This window comes from Melanostigma gelatinosum (genome assembly GCF_949748355.1).
Source record: "Melanostigma gelatinosum genome assembly, chromosome: 2".
Taxonomy (NCBI): Eukaryota; Metazoa; Chordata; class Actinopteri; order Perciformes; family Zoarcidae; genus Melanostigma; species Melanostigma gelatinosum.
Window position 1 is genome coordinate 24,888,559 of NC_136635.1, and position 21,648 is coordinate 24,910,206.

General features: G+C 41.0%; 1 protein-coding gene across 1 annotated transcript; it reads right to left on the reverse strand.

Annotated features, from left to right (window-relative positions):
• Positions 1–101: 101 nt before the first annotated feature.
• slc12a4 (solute carrier family 12 member 4) lies at positions 102–19,579 on the reverse strand. Its single transcript, XM_079290622.1, has 24 exons — positions 19,394–19,579; positions 10,994–11,091; positions 10,788–10,919; positions 10,275–10,421; positions 9,778–9,832; positions 9,258–9,388; positions 8,848–9,089; positions 8,345–8,559; positions 7,809–7,973; positions 7,377–7,475; positions 7,218–7,275; positions 6,897–7,071; positions 6,494–6,612; positions 6,196–6,294; positions 5,938–6,057; positions 5,672–5,776; positions 4,728–4,896; positions 3,941–4,136; positions 3,440–3,609; positions 3,074–3,205; positions 2,718–2,825; positions 2,277–2,464; positions 1,919–2,052; positions 102–1,788 (listed from the first exon to the last, which is right to left on the reverse strand). Exons 1-24 carry the CDS (start codon positions 19,527–19,529, stop codon positions 1,697–1,699), a joined length of 3,285 nt encoding a protein of 1,094 aa, XP_079146748.1. The 5' UTR covers positions 19,530–19,579; the 3' UTR covers positions 102–1,696.
• Positions 19,580–21,648: the final 2,069 nt, after the last annotated feature.

Here is a 21,648-nt window from a genome sequence, read left to right on the forward strand (position 1 = left end):
GAGATGGCACCTTTAAGTTATTTTGGATTTTGTTTGTGAAGGTTATTTTTTTTTTTGATGTATTGTTGACCAGCGAGCAGGAAATAGGACAGAGGCAGCAGTTAACAAACTGATGTTCTTTTTTATTTGATCTTACAGAAAAACCAGATATCATGGAGGTTTAGAAAAACAAAGTGCATTTTAATGTGAACTATTCTGCCCTTTGGCCAAACGGGAAAATGTTTCACATAGAAATAACGAAAACAAAAATCTTTAACTTGGAACAGCACACAGCAACGATTTGTCTTGTTCAGATAAAGATCCATGTCTCGCTAACAAAGACTAATTTGCTTTAGTGTGCTCATTTTGATGTTGCAACACAATGTGCAGGGTTTTGACATGAAAACAATGACCTCATAGCTCTTCAAAAGGATTACTAATGGCTTCACTAAAACATTGCCAACATAAAGTTTCCATGTAAAAATTTGATTGTGCCAAAACCTATTTTGATTTCAGTGAAGGGAAGGCCACACTCTTTGCTACAGATCGTAGAACAGTTGTTCTTGACACAGTAGGATATCCTTAAATACTCAGCTTATCAGAAAAATACTTGAAAAGACACAAACGGTGTCTGGAAGTCTCATGTAGCTGAGGTCAGAATTGCTTCAAGCTGAAATTCCTTAAGATTTCAGCCACGGTTGATTTGGCCTCAACGATGGCGCAGTGTAATACTGCAGCAAACACTGCTTGAGCAGCTACTTTGTCAGAATTACAACACAATACCAACTGCTGTATTTGTTTACAGCACAAACAAACAAACTAACATTGTAGGAATGTGAAGTAAGCCAATTTAAATCCTGTGCGGGAATGGCAGACTCCGCCACTAATGATAAAAACTACCATGTAGAATGGTATTTGCAATTGCCATTAAGTGTAAAAATATCAAATGTCTATTGCAGAAGAAATGCAGAACATGATTTTATTGAAATCTTAAGGACTATAACTTTAAATGAAGCCATCTTTTCTGTGTGCAGATAAGCTTTTCGGGTCTGTAGAAAAAGTACAAATGTAACGGTTCAAAAGTCATTCATATACACTTTTCTCTCATATAAACAGCAAACATATCTGTCAAAAAAATCATAAATTATAACTCTTTTTAAAAACTTACTTCATGATCTCTGGCCACCTTTACAGCACAACCAACGTCAAGCACTGTGTTCATTGTCATCAGTAACATTTTCTTTACCTCAGTGGGGAAATGTTGAAATAAATAAATAAATAAAGATGTGCTCCCAGAATAATCAAAGAGCTGTTTCAGAATACAAATCTGGCACACTATCAAAACTCTTCACCCAACATGTGTACTAGTCTGCCATAGTCTGTCAAATATAGGCTTATTATCATATATAAGAGGTATTTGTGACCTATAAATAAATCAAAAGTTTGTGTTTGACACACAAGTATTGATTTATGAGGGAGAAAAATAACAGATTTCATTTGTAAGAATGGCAGAGTTGCAAACATATAGGTGGATATGTACACTAGTGTGTGCCAATATTCTACAAGAATAGAAAAAACGTTTTGTACTGAAAAATACATACTTCACAATCAAAGTGACAGCCATGCGTCTAACCAGCGGGTTCTGCCTCCTTTCTAGAGGTGGAATGTACCGGTATTCTGATGAGGCAGACGCTCCTGTGTAGCAGCTAATAATTGATCATGAGTAGATGGTGATAACCTCCCGACCTCCGCCTCGGACCAGCAGCACTCTTTCCAAACCTTCAGTCAACACCTCCAGAAACTCCATATCTGGAATACACGTTAAGTAAAAACTGCCAAACAATAGCCTACACACTTGGTGTGTGTGTGTGTACTGCAGCCCCAAAATCGTCTCTGCAATTATGACACCTTTTTGTTTGATCATTTTGGTAAAGGATACAGTTTTCATCTCCATCCGTGTTTCGCGGTGGCCCTGGCATGTTGAGCAGCACTAATCGAGCATCATGGGACCTATTGACTATTACCTCGTTCAGCTTCACAGCCGTATGCATTCGCCGCACATTGGACTGATCCCTAGAATGCAGCAAGGAGGACAGACAGAGGGAAAAGGATTTGTGCTCATAAACTTATTGTACTTTTTACAATTTTAAAGCAAGTGCTCGCTGTGAGAGAAACCAAACGGGAACAATAAGGTGAAAAAAGACAAGGTAAAATGGTTTAGCATTAAATGCTACAGGTGTTATTGGTTAAATAAGAGGCGTTAAAGAAGATGCTGAGGTTAACTGAATGCAACTCACGGTTTGAGGCTCATGAGTTCTCTGAAGTTCTCAGGTGCATTGTTTCTGTTCTTCCTCTCAGCCTCACACTTCTCTCTTGTCCAAGTCATCTGACCCTTCTCTGGCGGAGCATCCACCACTTCCTCCTCCTCGTCTGAGTATAGACTTCCCATACGCACCAAAGAGTGTCTGTCCTTAACCAGCTGGGCCTGCAAGTGCCATTGGGAATATCATAAGGCTTTGATTTCAATATACTGTATGTACATAAAACCTTTACTCATAGCAATAAATAGAGTTAAGTTAGAGCAGGTTAAATTCCCCAATTGTAGCGGACCACCAGTAGTGAAGATTCTAAAACAACAAAACAGCAGTCTCTCAATGATTTATCATGCATTATATGTTATGAATTTGTTTTATTTGTACATTTTAAGAATAAATACTACACACACAAAGAAAACATACCTCTCTTTGTCTTTCTGCACTGGACAGCCTCATTTGCCTCAACATCTGAGACCGCTGCTCCATCATTAACGTTCTCTCGTAGGTGTATGCCGAGATGTCACTGTCATGCTAAAGTAGCATTTGAAAAAAAGATTGTGGTTAATCCAATTTAAATATACTGTATGTCTCTGTTGAACATAGACGGAGTGACAGTGAAATTAGAGTCAATAAGCCAAGCAATTTTCTGTGAAACAATCCTGCAATAATGGACATCTGGTTTTATTACTGAGTTCAATGTGTTCTGGCTCTAGCCATAACAACTCTATAGAAGTCTTCACTTTTGCTCAGATTAGTAGTAGTGTGCGAGTGATCCTCACCATCTCCACCACCTCCACCTCAGCCTCTATTCTCAGCTGGTACAGGAACATGGCCAGATCTTTCTTCATCTGGATGCTGTTATCATCCATCTGGGCTACAGTGAAGATACGCATTTTGCATTTCCGCCAAACCTATGCAAAAAGACAAATATGACTATAGTTAAATACCATGTGCTATACACAACAAATGTGACTATAATTGCTTTCAGAAAACACACGTCAAGTCCCAAATAACATCAAACTAAATCGAACAAAGACTATTCAAGAACAGCGTGTGCGTTTGGAAGGATTACAGTGACACAGTTTTTGTTTTATTCGCAACATGTAAAGTAGAATATTGGACTCAAAGGATATCTGCTGTCTCACTTTATGAAGTTTGAGCAGGAAAGGCAGCAGCATTAGCATCCCCCCATCATGGACGATCCACCAAACGTCAATGTTGCCATCTGTGAAGCGTTCATGGTTGCTCGGGTAGAAGGACACATTTTTGGGCACCATCAGGGCCAGGTGGGCAGCTGTGGTGCAGCGAACTGTGTCTGAGTAGAGATGAAAACATGGAGGCACGAATATTAACTGTACGAAATCATTTTGCAACAGCTTACATTCAGTACAAGCCAAACGGAAACTAACACAAAATGTATTCCAAATAGTATATTCAAATGAGCTTTTGCAACGATTGCTCTATCTTCACATTCATAATAGGGAGCTGATTGTTAAGTGCATTTAAGTGTGGCAACTAAATACTTGTGCCTGAAAACATTATGCAATTTGGGTTGGCAGTCAATTAATAGGGGTGCTATAGTGCAGATTCTGATTGTCCCCTTTAAGTGTCCTATTGTATCAACAGTATTTCAGTGAGACTCTTACTGATGAAAGTCTTCCAGGCACGAGGGTCCTCGCTCTGTCTCCAGGCGTACGGCCAGCCCAGCACCACAGTGTTGTGCTTCATGCCCCCCAGACCACAGGACTGGATCAGGTGGACAATACCCTCCCGCACCTTAGACGCCACCACGGTCTGGCAGAAACCTTTGACTCGCTCAATCTCCATCATATGCTTAATGGCCTGGCAGAAAAAATGTAAAAACAAACGGAGCTTCAGCCTATGATATCAATAAGGAGTAAGCAGATGAACCATGTTTGCTAAATGCTTTAAAATAAAAGATGTATACAGCAAAACCACAGAATTAGGTTTTACCTTCACTACCTCCCTGTATAGCTCTAATGATAATTATTGATACATCATGCATAAGTATTGTCTTAGAACTAAGTGAATCGAGAATGAGGGATTCATTTCTCCGGTTGTTGTCACATAAAAAAGGGCATTTCTCTACCAAACACAACACATTATGGAAAATGTTCCCACAACAGTCCCTTATTGTATCCGAAATGGCTCATTGGCCCCATATTGTAGTGACAACAACAAGCTGTTTCCAGCCATGCCCTTTGATTAAAGTGCCAAATGCTTGAAAAACAGTTGCTGAGGAAGAAACGTCACACAAATTGAAAATTCACAATGAAGCATGTTTTCGCTTCATTGTGCTTTTCACATCACAAAAGGTGGTCTTTTGTAACAATTAGTTGCGACACAGTCAGCAACAGAGTACAATAGAGGACTGTATCGAGCATGTTCAGCACACCCCTTTCTAGTATTTACCTGCTCAGCTGCCTGCATTTCCCCATAGCTGTCCAGGAAGTTGCCCTGGATGACAGAGCCCACAATGGTCAGACCCTTCCCTGCCTTCAGCTGCGAGGCAAAGGTGAGCAGACGAGGATATTTTACGTGGAGGTCCTCATCGAGCTTCAACAGCACAAGCAGCTGAGGTCTGTCGTGGACAGATTCAAAGATCGGATCAAAAGGTGCGTCTTTGCACGCCCTGTTAAAAGACTGTTACCAAAGTACTTAGAACAATGCATATTGTTTTGCTGTATAGAAAGCAGCGCAGACATTAGAGGACAAAAGAGGGATGTTAAGCCATCAAGGGCACATATAACTGTTAAACTGTGAATAAAGTAAATATATACGTGTGATCTAAACATATAAAATAACTATTGTCTCTTCTCTGTCAAATTGATCTCAGTCATAACCGAGACAGTTTCAGTGCTTACTGGACTACCGTCTTTACATTTTATTGACATGCTGCCATCATTCCATTCTTCGTTCCACATTCAAAAAACTTTCAAGACTAGCCGTGTTTAGTCACTGTCATCACATTTAGAATGAGAGGCAAAAGAGGAAGTGCAGCATCAGAGTGGTTATACATTACGTCAAAAGCTGTCGCACTAACTTAGTGGAAATGCCCAGCAAGCAAGCTAGAAATATTAAAACTGAAACCCTTCCTACAACCACAACTTCCCAAAACTGTACACAAATACATGGCATTTACTCATTGTGTGTCAGTATGCATTACAGCTGGTAGTAAATCTATCATATGTTGATTATTTTGTGTGGCATTATCATCATTCTCCAGGGACATTTTTTATAGAGGGTAGATAACCTATTATTTATATTCCACTATAGATTGTGGCTCCTTTGGATTGTGCAATCCAAAGGAGTTTTTGTGGATACATTCAGAGAGTCTCTTCCAGGTGTAGCTGTACCTCCAGTTCTTGGTGTGTGGGGGTCCAACCTCCAGCCTTAACAGGGAGTAACGTGCAGCACTAAGGGACAGTCCTCGTATTCCGTCCCCCCACTCCTTCTCTGCTCTGTTGTTTTGTGAGTGGGAGAGACAAAGCACAAACATAAGGGACGACAAACAATGTAAGTGGGCGGCTGTCCGCCAGCATCCATTACAGATGTGTCGGACAGAAACACAGAGACACAACCAAAGACAAATATACAAATGCTGATTAGACAGGAGACATACCCTTGGTACTCAATGTATTTGTAGATCATCCCAGCAATTACCATGGCCACAATAGCATAGTACCAGGAGGAGATGAACATCAGAGCCAGACACATACTCATGCCGAGGAAGGACAGAGCCCTGTGGTTGTGACACATAAAGCCGGAAGAGATGTTTTAGCATAACAACAACAGCATTATTATTTACAAGTATGACAGCCTGGACAATCTGACTGGTGAAAATGAAGTGTGCTCCCACCCTTGTAAGAAATGTACTCACCAGTGGTAATATTTAAACCGTGGCCTCCAGTTCGGTGTCCGTAAAAGAGTCTGAACTGCACAGGCTAGGTTCACAAAGAGATAGCACATCAAGAAGAACCTGTTGAACAAACACAAGGATAATTTCCAACATATTGGAAGTAGATAATACATCTTTAGTGGTGTAGTCGGCCTCAACCTAACTCAGAAATGATGAAATGCATGTACACAATGTTTGAGTGAAATAAAATGTATGGGGTGTGTGCATTTTATACTTGGCACATGTCATATTTTTGGCATGTGTATGTATGTGAGCTTACATGGAAAGGATGGGAGCCACCATATCCAGTGAGGCAATAAGGATGCCCAGCTCAGCTATGAGACCAGTCAGTAGTAGGGCCCATGTAGGCTCGCCATTGGTCTTTCCGTGACCAAACACCTGAAACAAAAATAAATTCAAAACCATTCATAGGAAGCAATGCAAATCACTTCATGTTTGGTGCTGCATCATATTCAAATAAGCCTGCAAGTCAAATATCAGCAAACATGTCCAACTCAACATTGAACAGAGGTTATCCTGAATATTCAACTTTTGGAAGTAATAACAAACAGACTATGGAGTAACATGTTGTCTCTGACTGTATGTCAGTCAAGTCTGTGGGAGCCATTTCTGTCTTGCAACGACAATCAAAAGTTTATCATCAACAGTGTGTACTGTCTCACCCTGAGAAAAGGTATGATGTTGTCCTTGGCAATCGCCTGTAGAAGTCGGGGAGCCCCAGTGAGGGACTGAAGGCCCGCCCCAACAGTAGAGAAGAAGGAGCCAATGACAATAACCCACGGAGACGGCCAGGAGAGCGTCCCCACCACCAGGTTCTTTCTAACTGCGTCTCCAAACCTACAAGTGCATGAATACTGAATATGAAAAAGAATACGTCCTGACTTTTATGATGAAGTTGTCTTTATTTTGTATTGTTTATTTTTACCCAACCAGAAGTGTCTTGATAAAAGTGCAAACATGCAGTAGGACACAGGTGAACTTACTTGTCCCTAAGGACTACTCCTTCAATACAAGACCCAAACAGGACCACAGAGCTGAAATCTGAATACAAGAGGTCAAGGAGCTCAAGTTGACACAACGATGTACATCAAATCTGCAAAGATTGTTACTTTTATTGTGGGTAGCCACCAAAATAAGGATACAAACGAGTGAAGTAGTAGTGATAGCTAAGATAGTTCCCACAGGGATGGACTTTTGAGCGTCACGCAGATCCCCAGACCTGTTGGAGCCTGCCATGATACCTTTAAGGCAAAATAGACAGTTGATAAAAACAGACATTATGACATGTAAAAGCTGTTTAACTCTGCCCCCTGCTGGTTGGATTAGAGGAAGGTTTAAATCTTTACTTTTTCACTGTGTGTAAGTTACTTTTGTAAAAAATGTATATAACATAACATAGCAGGTGGCTTAAGTTCCAATTCATGGCTTGAGATTGCATCAAAAATCATGTCTACATTACAGATGTACGTTTGTTGTCACAATCATAATTTGATACATGACATAAGATATCGGGTAAACAAGTTTGGAAAGAATCATTTTTGCACTTCCATGCAGACAACAGACTTGTTGTTTACCTGTGGCAGATGGGAAGAAGATCCCCACAAGGAGTGTGAATGATGTAGCGATGTCGGCTGACACATACATGCCAAAGTTCTCCATGGCACCGTGGGCATCCACTGACTGTAGCCCCGCCTTCTCTAAGATCTCCCCTTTTTGTTGGTAGTCGCCCCACATGTTCTCTAACAACAGAGAACTGACGTTGAACACATTGGCAACAAACGCATTAGAATCGACTATCATTCTAACAGGCCTGTGTGTTCTTCACTGATGCAAGACATTTCTAAATTTAGGGATATCATTTTGACAAAACGTCATACAATTTCAAGATAATGAATGTTGAATCTTAAAATTCCTAAAAATGATAGCACAATGTGAAAAATGCAAATTGTTCTTGCTGGGTTTACTAATACTGTTTGCTACCCCTTTATCGCTATGTAGTAATGATATATATACTGTATATACTTGGAACATTATGAGTCGTTAACTTTTATTATGAAACAAAATCTCATAGTGTGTATTTTAACCCCTCTGCAATTTATGATGAGTTTACCTCTAATGACCCCACTGCTCAGTCCAGGGATGCCCGGTATCTCTGTCACATTGTTCTGAATGAAGTAGTCATCACACTGAATGCTGCTCATGTTCCCCAGCAGACAGAACCTTTCCCACAGCTGACTGGGCACTGTGACGTTGCCCTTTATCACAGTCTTAGCACATACATCGAAGCGATCTCTCACCAACGTCCTGTTTCCCAGCATGCAGATCCTACAGCAATAACATGGACACAATTAAAATCATGACTATGTCAGCCATCTTTATTTCCACCACCAACATCATGGTGGACAGAATCATGACAACACAGGAAAAAACTATGATGAAACAACATGTTAAATATATGTTGACAACATAATAGTAATAAGGAGAGAGAAATCTGTATTATTTCTAAATTTAAAAAAAAGAGCGCTCTCGCCCCCATAAGAACTAAATCCGTATTATTGTGGGCATAATTCACCATACTTTCTGTGAAGGCACATGTTTATTCTTCAGACTTACGGGAACTCTGGGGGATGAGTCATGGATTTGAATGCCCCAGCATAGATGGAGACAATTGAGATAATCACGCAGGCCAGGAAAAGAGAGGCCAGCTTGTTGACATATTTGACTCCTACAAAAACCACCACAGCCATCAGGCTCAGGCAGATAGTGCCGTAGACTCGCATATTATTCAGCATGGCACTGTCACTCCCAAGAGTGTCTGTGGCGTGAAATATGGCCGCCTGGGGGACCAGATATTTCTGAGGAGAGAATAATTTTACAACAGGACCATTACTGCCATATACAGTGCAGTTAAAACTCATGTAATAGCTAACACATTTTAATAAAGAACAGCATTTAGGAAGTATATCGAGTCATACAAATGTGAGCTGGACTAAAACCTCAGAATAATATTTTAGCAAACTGACCAAGAAGATTTCGATGGCCCCCAGTATGTACATGGCAGAAGCAAAGGTAGTGCCCAAGTAGAAGCACAGCCCCACAGCTCCTCCAAACTCAGGGCCAAGGGAGCGGGAGATCATGAAGTATGCCCCTCCAGCTACGACAGAACAACAAAGTGTTACACACAGAAAGCCACTGAAAAGCCCACAGTCTGTACCACATGCAGTGGGACACAACGGTACATTTCTGCTGCCCTCAAGTGGAAGAAAATGTCATGAAAAATGTAACTTCTGCATCGACTTAGAGAGATTCAGAGCAGTCCGGATATATCAAGGCTGAGCAAGTAATTATTTGAAAACCAGTTCATGTCCCAATAATGAAAATTCAGCAATGAAATATTTTACAAAATCTTGTAAAAAAAATTAATAAAACAGAAAATGAAAAAAAGTCTACAAAAGTAGCTATAATATCTGCTGGATAAATGAACAGTATGCTGAGGGAGTTATTAAGTGAATATAATGGAGTGTGAGGGATTTAAAGTATTACCTGGAACAACACCATTAGTAGCAATGGCACTCATTGATATGGCTGTGAGCATTGTCTGTAAAGGAAAGGAGAAAATATGGTTAAGATGGAAAAGGACACATGTGTGGGCGTTACATTAATTAACATGGATTATATTGAGTGACGTGATTTCTGGAAAAAGATATTGCTGTTGACTTTTTCAAATACATTGGTGCTTTATGCACCACAAGCCAAGTTCCACATCTCCAAAAACCAGCCAACTGAGACTAAAACAATCTAGATTGATAATTAGCAGGGCAGGTAAGAGGAAACATATGCAATATATTTGATTTTCTGATGACTGGTTCCTTTAAATAATTTCTGCTGCTAATACAACCGTGTGGATTATATTGCTTGGTTTAGCAACAAAAGCTGGCTCCCATTGTTGGCAGAATCAACACAGCGATGTAGTGTGTGTCTGTGTGCAGTACAGTACAGTTTGTGTTTACAGTACAGCACGTGTCTGTGCTCATACTAACACAGGAGCAGCACATGAGGACAATCAGGAGGGACTGCATGATGCCAGCCATCCCAACAATCCACGTCAGTCGGAGGAAAAGAATGACACCAAAGATGTTCTGCAGACACGGCAAGTAGACTCCCATCAGAGTGCCCATGTTGGGAGACTGATAGAAAGGAGAGAATGAGAGGGGCATTAGAGAGAGAGAGGAATATTGACCATGACATTGCAGGAAACACATGTATTTATAATTTGTATTGATTTGTGTTCATTTTTTTAAAGGTCTTTCCATCACGTTATCAGCTCTTTGCACGTATCCAGGTCGTACACGGCCACTGTCGCACGGCAGAGCTCGCAAAGGCATTAGCAATCAATCAACAGCTCTTAATACAGAACTAGAACTTGGATAGCGAGGCAAAGAGAGAGCCAGAGATGGAGGATACTGTTTCTAAACTTCCAAAGACTGAGTGTACAAGTAATTAAAAATAAACAGCGAGGCATAGTGTTCCTCTGCTGTGCCCTGAATCCTGACCTTGGGGGTCTTCCTACGTGAGGCCTCAGTGCTCTCCGCCTCCTCATGCTCCTTGGCTCCCTGGGTGATGTTGGTGTAGCTGACCAAGCGGCTGAGCAGAGAGGAAACCTTCGGCCGGATGTCCAGCTCTTCCTGGAGGGAAGAAGTTATGAGTTTGGTACAAGTCTATCGTCTGACAGAAATATTGGGAAATAAAAATAACGGACCTCAAACAAAGCCAAGTTCCTGTCATAGAAGTCAGTCTTCTTGCAAGCAGCATCAGCACTGTTGAGAAATGGACTGTCTTCTTTATGATTCCCATGTCCTAGTAGAGAGAGGATGAATGACTTAAGGTTAACAATAAAAACAAAGTTGCTTTTTGGCCAAGCAACAATTTGAGCTGTAGGGTCAATCAAATATTCTCCCGTCAATACATCAGGCAAACATTGTTCTTAAAGATATATTGGAGGCATGCTTGTAACATAAACTGCAACATCAAGTCAATGTGCTTTACTGACATGATTTATATGAAAGTTTGTAAAACCTGCAATAATTCACCACCCTGTCTTAAGACGATGCTTTATTTACTGTAAAACCCAGACTCGGTATCAAATCTCTAATGTAACAAGACACATAATTCGGTGAAATCAATGCTTACTGGTACTTACATTTTTAAAGATCAGAAATACATGTCGTATTTTTTTTTAATTAAAAATGGATGCTTCTCAGCTTAATTATGTCACTTTTAGTTGACATCAAATATTAATTGAATTAACTATGGACCTGCTATTATTGACGAAAATAGTCACAAGTACATCTACAATGTGGTACTTGATGAAAAAAAGATAGGTGGCATTAAATTATATAAGCAAGGTGTCAATAGAGATCAACAGTCATTGATGGATAAACAATAAAACAGTAATTGTTTTAATTAATGTCACCAATTTAAAAATATAAATAGCAGCCAAATGCCATTGCCTATGTAATTAATACAGACATATACCAATTTCAAACATTTTCCATGGCAATTTGTTTTCAATATTCAGTCAGCTTTTAACTGCCACTATAAATTACAATTAGAACATCTTAATAATCCCCATGTAGCAGTAAACTTCATGAATACAGCTCCTGCAGCGAAGCTGCAGTGAAGGGCCAAACGCAGCACAGACCGACAAGGAAAAGTCCAGGTGATAAACAGGCATATAATTAGATTTTACTCTCATTAACTTTTGAAGAAAAGAATCAAGCAGAGATGAGCACAGTGCCTTGGGCAATTATTGCACGCAAAGTAGCACACACACACACACATACACACACCTCATTACCTCGAAATGACCAAACATTGGGTTATTAGAGCATGTACACTTTAACGACGGCATCTCAAAGCCAAAATTAATCCTGCAACAAAAAGTCTGCCAATTTAACCAAGAGGGAATGAAATAGAAAAAGATCCTCAACAGCATTGAAAATATACCGGCCTTGTTGTAAGTGAGTTGGTTGAGCTTCAGTGCTGGTCCTCACTCACCTGTGTTCTGTGTCCCACTGCATTCACTCTGGGTAAGCATAGTTATGAGCTGTATGCGGACTGCCACAGAGTACTCTGTGATCTGGCTTGGGGAATCGTCGATTACTATCCAGGACACGAGGTTGCCCGGGGGGAATACTTATTCAGGGACCTGATTTAACACATGGTGCACGGTGAGGGGGGTGAGAGGTGGGGAGTGGAAGGTACGGGGGTAACTCTCTGACTAACAAGCTCAAGCACACACACACACGCACGCCACATGTATGCTCATAGGGATCTAAGAGCCTTGGGTTGGGTTGAAGGTATCCCAAGAAAAGTGCAGTACAACAGTATCTGTATTCCTAAATTGTACTGATGTTCAGTGTGGAAAAATCTTGGGGTATCATCAGACCAAAACATTACTCCAAGAGTATAGCAATAAGCAAAACAATAACTTGAATGTGATGTTAAGAGACAAGACGTGATGTAAATGTTCTCAATTAAAGCAAGGTTTGTTTAAGGTTTCTTACAATAAACAATTAAAATGATGAAGGCACTTGCAAATGACAAGGTAGTGCAAAAACCTGTAAAAAACCTGTAAAAAAAAAAAGAAATGAGAGATCATTTAAGGCATGAAAGCCAAATTCCCATGGGTCTGTCTTTACAGATCCCTAACAGCACAGAAGGATGGGAGTTATGCCTGGAAAGAGATAGATGTAAAACGAATGCCAACACGGTCCTCTAGTGTCATCTCGCTGTCAGTGGTATGGTATAAAAACAATGTGTTTGAAGCAGCAATGAAGGGAGACTGCTGTGGATGAGATGGAGGCACTGAGTAACTTAAAGAGACATCTGACATTTTCGGAGCAGTGCAGATTGATGTTGCTCCATAGAATTACATCCGTTCAAAAGTTTCCTGGCAGGCGCTGCACTCAGTCGGTGTTGCTCCAAGGACTATATCCTAATGTTAAAACCGAAAATAGTTCCGCTTCCGGCTCAGTCCATTTATTGGACCAGCAAAATAAAAGACACTTTAACAATGAGGAAACAGTGGGGGTCTCTTGTTAATAACCTCACATTAAATGTCGAATTAAAAGGATTAAAGATTAACTGGCTTGTTATGAAGGCACATAAGAAGAGTCTTGCTGTGTGCCCAGAACAGCACAGAGGCTTTGCAGCAGCATGTACCGACAGGTCACCTGTGACCCCACCAAAACCGCTCCACCGCCAGAAGATCAAAGACTGGTACATTCACAAGGTATATATATCAAGGTAGAGAAGTTAAGCAAGGGTGTACATGACTTGTACTTTCCACTAACTATCTAGAGACACGCTACTGTATCATTTTACTGTTCGGTTATTGAAAGGATTTGTTGTCGAGGTTTCTTATCAAGAAGTATAAAGTTTTGGTGTACACTTGTACCTTGTCAGAAATAAATAAGACAAAAACACACACTATCATAATCCATGATTATATGTAATATTTGAGCTTTTATATTGCACCTAAATTCCAAAGCAAATGTTTCGACAGACTGCCTATGTTTCAGGGAATGCTGGGTGTGATTTGCTGTGTGTTGACAACTAGATCAATTCCCTGAGAAGATACTACGTTGTCAAGTGTTTTCAAAGTGCAAAGTACATGACTTGAACAACAAAAACAAAGTCTCAGGCAACTCTACATCGACAACATCAATATTACTTATAGGTCCAAAAAGCAACTTTCAAACCTTCCTGCAAAACATCTTCAAGACATTTTTTATCAAGACTGTACAGTGTACTTAGGCAGGACATTTGGAGTATTCAAGAGGTTTCACTTTTATATTTCAAATGGACTTTTCAAAAGGCACTAATGTTACAGGCAGAAGGAAACTTAACAGCAATGTGTCTGCCCTTTTTTCCAAAGCTGATTAGTCATGGAAAACAATATCCCTGTCCATTAGCTTCTCAGGATTTGAAAAAGCTTCTTTGCTAAATTTCCCCTTTAATAAACACTTAGGACTTAACACAGAGAGGCAGAGAAGTAGTAAAGCTGAGCTAACTCTGCTTTGTGCAGTTAGTTGGCAATAATGTTCTCCTGATTATGTGTTTGGAGGTGGAGTGTGTGTGTGTGTGTGTGTGTGTGTGTGTTTGGATAAGTGTGTGTGTAAAATAGAGAGAGACAGTGAAGGACACATGTGCATATTTGCTCCTTCTGCTTTTGTAAGCTGCATGCCGTCAAAGCATAGCTAGACGTGATCATGCCCCTGGGTTAGGCAAACATGATACAACTGTTGCCTGGCAGCAGGTCAAATGGTTAAAGGGTAAACTTATTCCGTACTGCCCGCGATATCCTGCTCATTGTTTATGTTTCTGGGCCTGTAAAATGATCCTCCAAACACTCTGAGCCACTCTGAACCTTTTACTGTCTGAACTCCACCAGCTTTGCTTTTTCCAACCAGTTGCGTGATGGCAAAATAATGAATTAGCAACCGATCGTCAGACTGAACTAAAACTTTGACATTACTTTGACATTACTTTTTGGAGTATTTCTTTGTGGAAAATAGCCCAGCTGTACCTGAATGACTTGAAGCCTCATTTCCATTATACGCAGCAGTGGATGTCCAAAATCTGACAAAAGCACAGCCCAGTTGTGCATTATGTGTTTGAATTTGTAGCCCTACACCGTATATTTCAGCATATGTTATGTTTTTTTCTCCTCGAGCCCATGGCAAGTAACAATGTAATTCGGCTTTAGCGATAGGCCAATGTTAGCGGCAGTAGCTGTGCTCCATTCGGAGCAGCATCTGAACAGAGCATTGGAATGCTAACCTGCTGAGCCGTACAGCAAAACATATCAGCTTTGATGTGTGCTAATGATGAGAAAAGGACAGCAGCTCAGCCTGATTACCTCAGGGGGTAAAGGTGGGCGGAAAGAGGCGCATCGTACAACAGACTTTCAAAAAGACACAAATTAACTAAATGGCTACGTCAATGGGTGTAGAACTAATGACTAAACAAACCCAAAGCGTGGTCTGTACGGGAGAATCGTCTATCCCCGGTGTCTTCGCAAAATGGCTTCACTTAAGGATGCTTAAGCTGTGCATTTGCTGCACACACAACCCACACTCATAAATGGTTGCTTTGTGTGAATGTTAACTGTACATTCTTAAGTAACTTCAGTAATTGATCAAGTTGTACCCGGTCGTGTCCAGAGGAGGTTGGAAGTAGTGGTGAATTTACTGCTCCTATACACTGATGTATTGCAGTCTGACTGACAGCTCTTTCCTTGTAAACAAAAGAAGGGAAAGTGAACAAGAAGATACCTTCAGCAGTAGCCTAATTAAGAGGTCAAGAAGTATATGCAGGCGTTATTATACATCTTCAGAAATCCCACTCCAAAATCAAGTATGAGGGCCGAATACACTTTCAATTATCAGGTTTTGGGAGCCACTGGTTCCATTGTAGCATGAAAACGGTTTTTTATTACAATGTCCAAAAAGGACTGTCGCAACGTTCATATTTCATTGTATTTATGTTTGAAAATAATTCTCAGGAAGGACAGAACATCATACATTTAATGTAAAGGCAATAAACTAGGACCCTGTTGCTGCTTTGCTGGAAGTTACTTCTCCGATTATGATTTCCTGATCGGTGATACTAACAACCCTGTTTCTGCCTGAAGAGTTTGGACAAACACACAAGCCTGCTACATTCGAATTTTCTAGAATTTGTCTGCAATCGCAAGGGCAATATTTTTCAAGTTTCATGCTCTTATCTTGTAAGCAGTTCCGTCCAAACACTTCTAATGTATTACAATCCGAGTATGCTACAGCAGTGATAATTCCCAAGTTTCACATTCATCACGTACCAGTGAATGAATGAATTTTATTTCTATAGCGCTTTTCACAGACAGTATCACAAAGTGCTTAACAGAGCAGACATTGTGAACATCCTTTATGTATAGACACTAAACTGTTTATGTTTTCATGGCCAGTACAGTATGTATGTTTGCACTGATCTCTGTTCAGTGTCAAAAGGGAGGCAGTGAAGGAGAGCTTGGTAAACCCAGGAAAACCTGGATGGATTTGAATGCATCCTCAACAACACCTGGAGGTACACATTGGAAGAAACAACATCTGAGCTGCCCTGCTTGCCCAGCTGTCACTTTGATGTGAATGAACAGATAGAGCAAAGATGGCAGATAATTGGATGGCAAGACGGTTGCATCATAGGAAATGATGTGTCACAAATAATTTAGTTTCAAACAATATCTTCTTCATCAGTTATTAGGGTATCACAAATAATCAAAGTTACTGTAGAGTTGTTAAGGGTTGATAAGTGTTTGTGTGCCTGTCTGAATTTGTTCTAACTCTGTCAACAGCCCCCCCCCCCCAAGTTTGTTTATCTCTCAGGGGTTATCTGACCAGCACACCAGACAACGTGACAGGAATGGTCATCCTGTTCTCCTGAGAGACGAGCAGGAACAGACAGCAGTGTTCTCCAAATAATCTCATCACACAAGTTTCTCAGCACCTGTTTAGTTGAGGCCAACACAAGCAAAAGACATATTTGCACGACATGGTTATATTATTTACCCAGAAATACCTGCACATACCTGGCACGAATCAAAACGTGAACAACGGATCAAATTATTTTTTTTGTGAAACAAATTGTAGTTTTATAAATTTAATTGAATTGATGGGTCATTTATTACATCAACAGTCATATTTCCTGCACCTTGGCTTCATTCAGTTCATGAAATATTATTTGTTGCCTTGTTTCACATACTCTGATACACGTGGGATCTCCACTTGCGGCGCCAAAGGACACTTAGGTAGTAGTTAAGAAGCCCACTCTTCCTCCTAGATTTCCGAGGCTATCAATCGTTTGGAACGATGGCATTAAGGTTGTGATGTTGCAATAAACAAATCATGCCTCAAAAATCTAATTTTAAAACTGAGAAATGGAGGCTCAGAGACGGAAGATGAACAAGAAAACAGTCGAAGGTACTTGCCACATATTTCCACAAACGTCCCTTTCTTTCAGTTCACATCAGACTTTTACAAACTAGAAATTGAGCAAACAAGATTATAACACACAAATTATGTTCCAAACAAACAAGCAATTATGTAGCAGTAAAAAAGTCTCAGCAAACCAACTTTCCTCCCTGAAATGTGACTATATTAGGGCAGTTTCTCTTGCTCAGGAGTACAGCACAGTTACAAGGACCACACTGTTGATCCTGTTCTGGGCTGAACAGAGCCGAGTTCATCGGCTGAAACAGACTGTGCACTGTGTCACTTCCTCCATGCTGCAGACGTCACTCTGTATAGCTGAGACATCCAACATGAACCATACCCAAGCCCACCACTCCCATGATGAAATCATCCATTGGATGGTTTTACCACAGCAAATACCTTCCCACCCAAATTTGTACTGCTTGAATATGTCATAATGCTGCATGTAAAACTCAAGCTGGAAAAGTATTGAATATGTACATAACTAAAATGTAAAAAGTATATATCAAAAGTATGCCGTACATGTTCCATACTTCTTTCTGCACTTGTCACTCTCTCCGAAACAAAACCTCTTTTTTTCTTTGAATTTATGCTTAATAATAATGATGATATGATACTTAAATAACTCTTAGAATAACACAGTAAAGATGCTACAACAATGCACTCCACATTGACTTGAGGAGCGGCTACTGTTGAGTTCCAACATGTTTGAAAGTTAATGGTAACGCACTGCGTGCCCTTTGCTCCGTCTCGTTATTCATCAGTCACACTTCCTTCTTCTTCTTCTCCTCCTTTCCAGCATTAAGTCACCCATACAGCTCTTAATGGTGGTTGTTGTTCCCAGGCATCAGGAAGCTCTCTTCGGCTGGGTAACAAGATAATTCTGACAGCAGGAAGGCAAGGGAGGGAGCAACGCGCTTGTGTGAAACTCTGAGGGTTATATCAGGACATCTGCGTTCCCTCCATCATCAAAACCAACAGAGTTCGACTTAGACAGCATTCAAGCCACTACTTTTTAACACACTGTTTTGTACAGTATCTTATTAACTTGCATATCTGGTGTTTGAAAATTGTCATTTGGCTCTAACGGGTAACTTCCATGCATTCCAGAAGTATACAAGCAGAGTGCTAGGTCAACATGTGCTTTGATTCCTTCTTCTTGCGCTTCAAATTTCAGTCCATTTGAGCCCCGTGTCTCACTGAAACATAGATCATCTCATCTGCGTGGCCAGTTTGCCTGCAAATGTATACATACGCACTCACACATTGATGAAAACACAGAAATGCATCCCATGACTATATGCACACACTGGTTGATCACTCACTGGAGGCTCATTAACACGAGTGAGATGAGTCTACAGCCTTGAACTCTGATCCTTTCTGATGTTTTTCCAGTTGTAAGGAGCTCACAGTCAGCATGACGGTAAGGTACTATAAGTGGGTGGCCAGTCAGTGCGTGGGTTTGTGCCCAGCCCGGGCTGCTGGGCGCTTGGTGAAGCGTGGGTGCTTTATTGCAAAGCCGCACCCATGTGTGTCTTTTATTAAAAACTCTGTCAGCCCACACAAATGAACATTGCTCGAACATAATCCTACCCAGCGGCTACAAACTCCTCACTGCTCTCCTTGTCTTCCCTTTCTCTTCAGTCTGGGACTGCCCCCCCCCCCCCCTCTCTCTTTTCATACTGATGCAGTGGAGAAACAAGTGAGTGAAGGTGGTAGACCCCCCCCCACGTTGTGTTTTCCACCACAGTTCTCACCCCCTTTCATTGTTTCCCCTTTGATACTCATTTGTCCCTGAATTTATTTGAAACGGCTTCCACGGGCAAAAGCGAAATACTCCAACATGATAAAAGTAATGTGTTTTCTTTAACTCTACCCAAAGTGAGCTGTAAAAGACGGACCTGCCTGATGTGGGAAAACTGCTTTCTGACCCTGGAGAATTGCCATGGTAACCATACAACCAGCTGCTCAGAGAGCTCTCAGGACAAAGCACGCCTTCCCCATGTTGTCCTGGGTGCAACTCACGAACAATCACTTCATGACACATTTATCAAATTCAGAACTTCATGTTGTGTCCCATGCTGGGAGATTAAGAGCCGAGTAACAGTGAGTTAGGTGAGACCTACCATCAGAGCTGACAGTATCTTGATGACCAGGGTAGTCCTGTCCAGTGTCCCTGTAATCCACCCGGTTAATCCCCTCTAGACTGTTGTAGCTGGACGGAGCTTGATCCTTCACCGGTACCACTGTGAAGTGAGGCATGTTTTCATCACTATCCTCTGTGTCTCCAGCTCAGCAACTCAACACAGCAGGCTAGCTGTTAGCCAGCCTCAGTTCAACTCCCACTAATGGCAACTACATTCCACTACACTGTGCTCACTTCCTCTAGAGGCTATTATCATATTCCCCGCCCACAGGCCAGCCCCTCGTGTTTTTTTTTTGTGTGTCTGTGTGAACAGAAGGGTACGGAGGTCTCACGGATGCATTTGGAAAGACCCCCTCACCCCTAGGAGTGACCCGTAGGACACGACTCTGATTGAGGAGTTAGCACTTTCATCCCTGAGTCATGTAAAGTGAGAGGGTGACCCCTTTCTGCTGGCTGAGTCAATATGACAGCTAACAGCGTGAACCTGGTCTGTTCAAGGTTCAGACAGGCCGTCCTCTGTGTATGCAGGCCATTCCCAAAATCACACAGACAGCTACGTGGCAGTTTGGAAAATAGTCAAACTAAATTGGTGAACTGGAGGCACAGAGTGGAAAAGAGAGGAAAGAAAAAACAGTTTGTCAAAAAGAGAGGAAACTAAATCCCAGATCTCATTCCAACTGTGAAAACAGCTTAACAGTTATTTTAACCTTTGGTCAATCAGAATTTCAAATAGTTTTTCTCCCCCCATATTTGCTAAATCATTCAATATGTGACAATAAATGAATGCTTATAGTGTAATATGTCTTCTCCAGCTGTTGAAGCTGTGAGGACAGGCTCAGCAGTGTTTAATGTGACATCACTAACAGAGGGTAAAGTTCTCCCTCCTCTTTCCAAGAATAGCTACTTAAACCACGAAAGCAGCACATCAAAGGCTAGAAAGGCTGTTATTAGAGGTCCTGTTTGAGGCCGTTTTAGACCTTGCTTCTGCTCCATTTGGATTGCAGAGGGTTTTTAAACTGTTGAAGTGTCTGGGGTGTTTTCCACTTTGATTTACAAACAGCTATCCTCCATTTAAAAAATAAAACAATACTTAGGGAAATAGTCTATGAAAGAGTTAAAGGGCAATTCCCATTGGCTGAGGTGCTGAAGGGACAATCACATGTCCCTGTGTATGAAATAAAAGAGCTATTGCACATTGGGATCTGCACACTATTAAATTACAAACATGCTGACGGTTGTAGACCTTTTCCAGGCATACAAGGCAAACTAAGATAATCCAGACCTTACAGTCACAGCATGTAAATGTAGTCTTATAGGACATATGGACTACAAAAAACAAATAGAAAAATAATAATCTATTGAAACACATGCTTGATCATCTGTTAGAGGATGTTGGCTCATAGAGATAACTGACCATGTTGTATGTGGCGTTGCCAAAGACCAATATGCAGTCGATGCCCTGTCTTTTCAGAGAGACATTTTGGTTGTGTGGACACACATACACATTGTTTAATCTCACATTAACACATTTTATAATCCAACAGGAAATTGTATTCTTTAATAATTGGTCGCTTTAATAGTTTTTAGAGCCCTATCCCACAATAAAACGTATTGCCATTCTCTTCTCGCTCCTCTCTACAGACAGAATAAGGCTTTGACGTAAAAAAAAAAGATTCCATTTCCTGACTAACTTGCTGGCTTGGCAAAGTAATACACATGAGATGCCATCAACCATATAAGGTTATTTCCTAGAATGACTAACCCGTGCAGTGCTGTGTAGAAGTGAGGGTCAGTGAGCAGCAGGCAGACAGGACCTTACGCCCTCTTTTCTTCCACCACAATTACTCAGCCTTCTGGGAAGACGCACGCAGGCGGGACAAGGGTCAGCTTGTTTACAGCAAAGGAAGAGACTGAAGGATCTGGTGAAGGTACTGGGGTGAGAAACTAAAACAGTGCACACATTTGCACTCTGCTGGTCCTGTATCACTTCTGAGTCAAGTTTAGGCGATGCCTCTCGGTCCACAGAAAATGGCTGAAGGAGCGACGCTGTACTTTACTGAAAGAACTAAATGACAAATGATTAGCTGAGGATAAAGATTGCATGTAACCTGTTTCCCACCTAATTTAAAGGACGTTCAAAAAGGTTTATCAATGTCTTCGGCTTTGCCTTTCAGGCTTGCAAATACAACAAACTACCATCGGCTACTCCTGGTCCCATGCACTGTCTTCTAATGT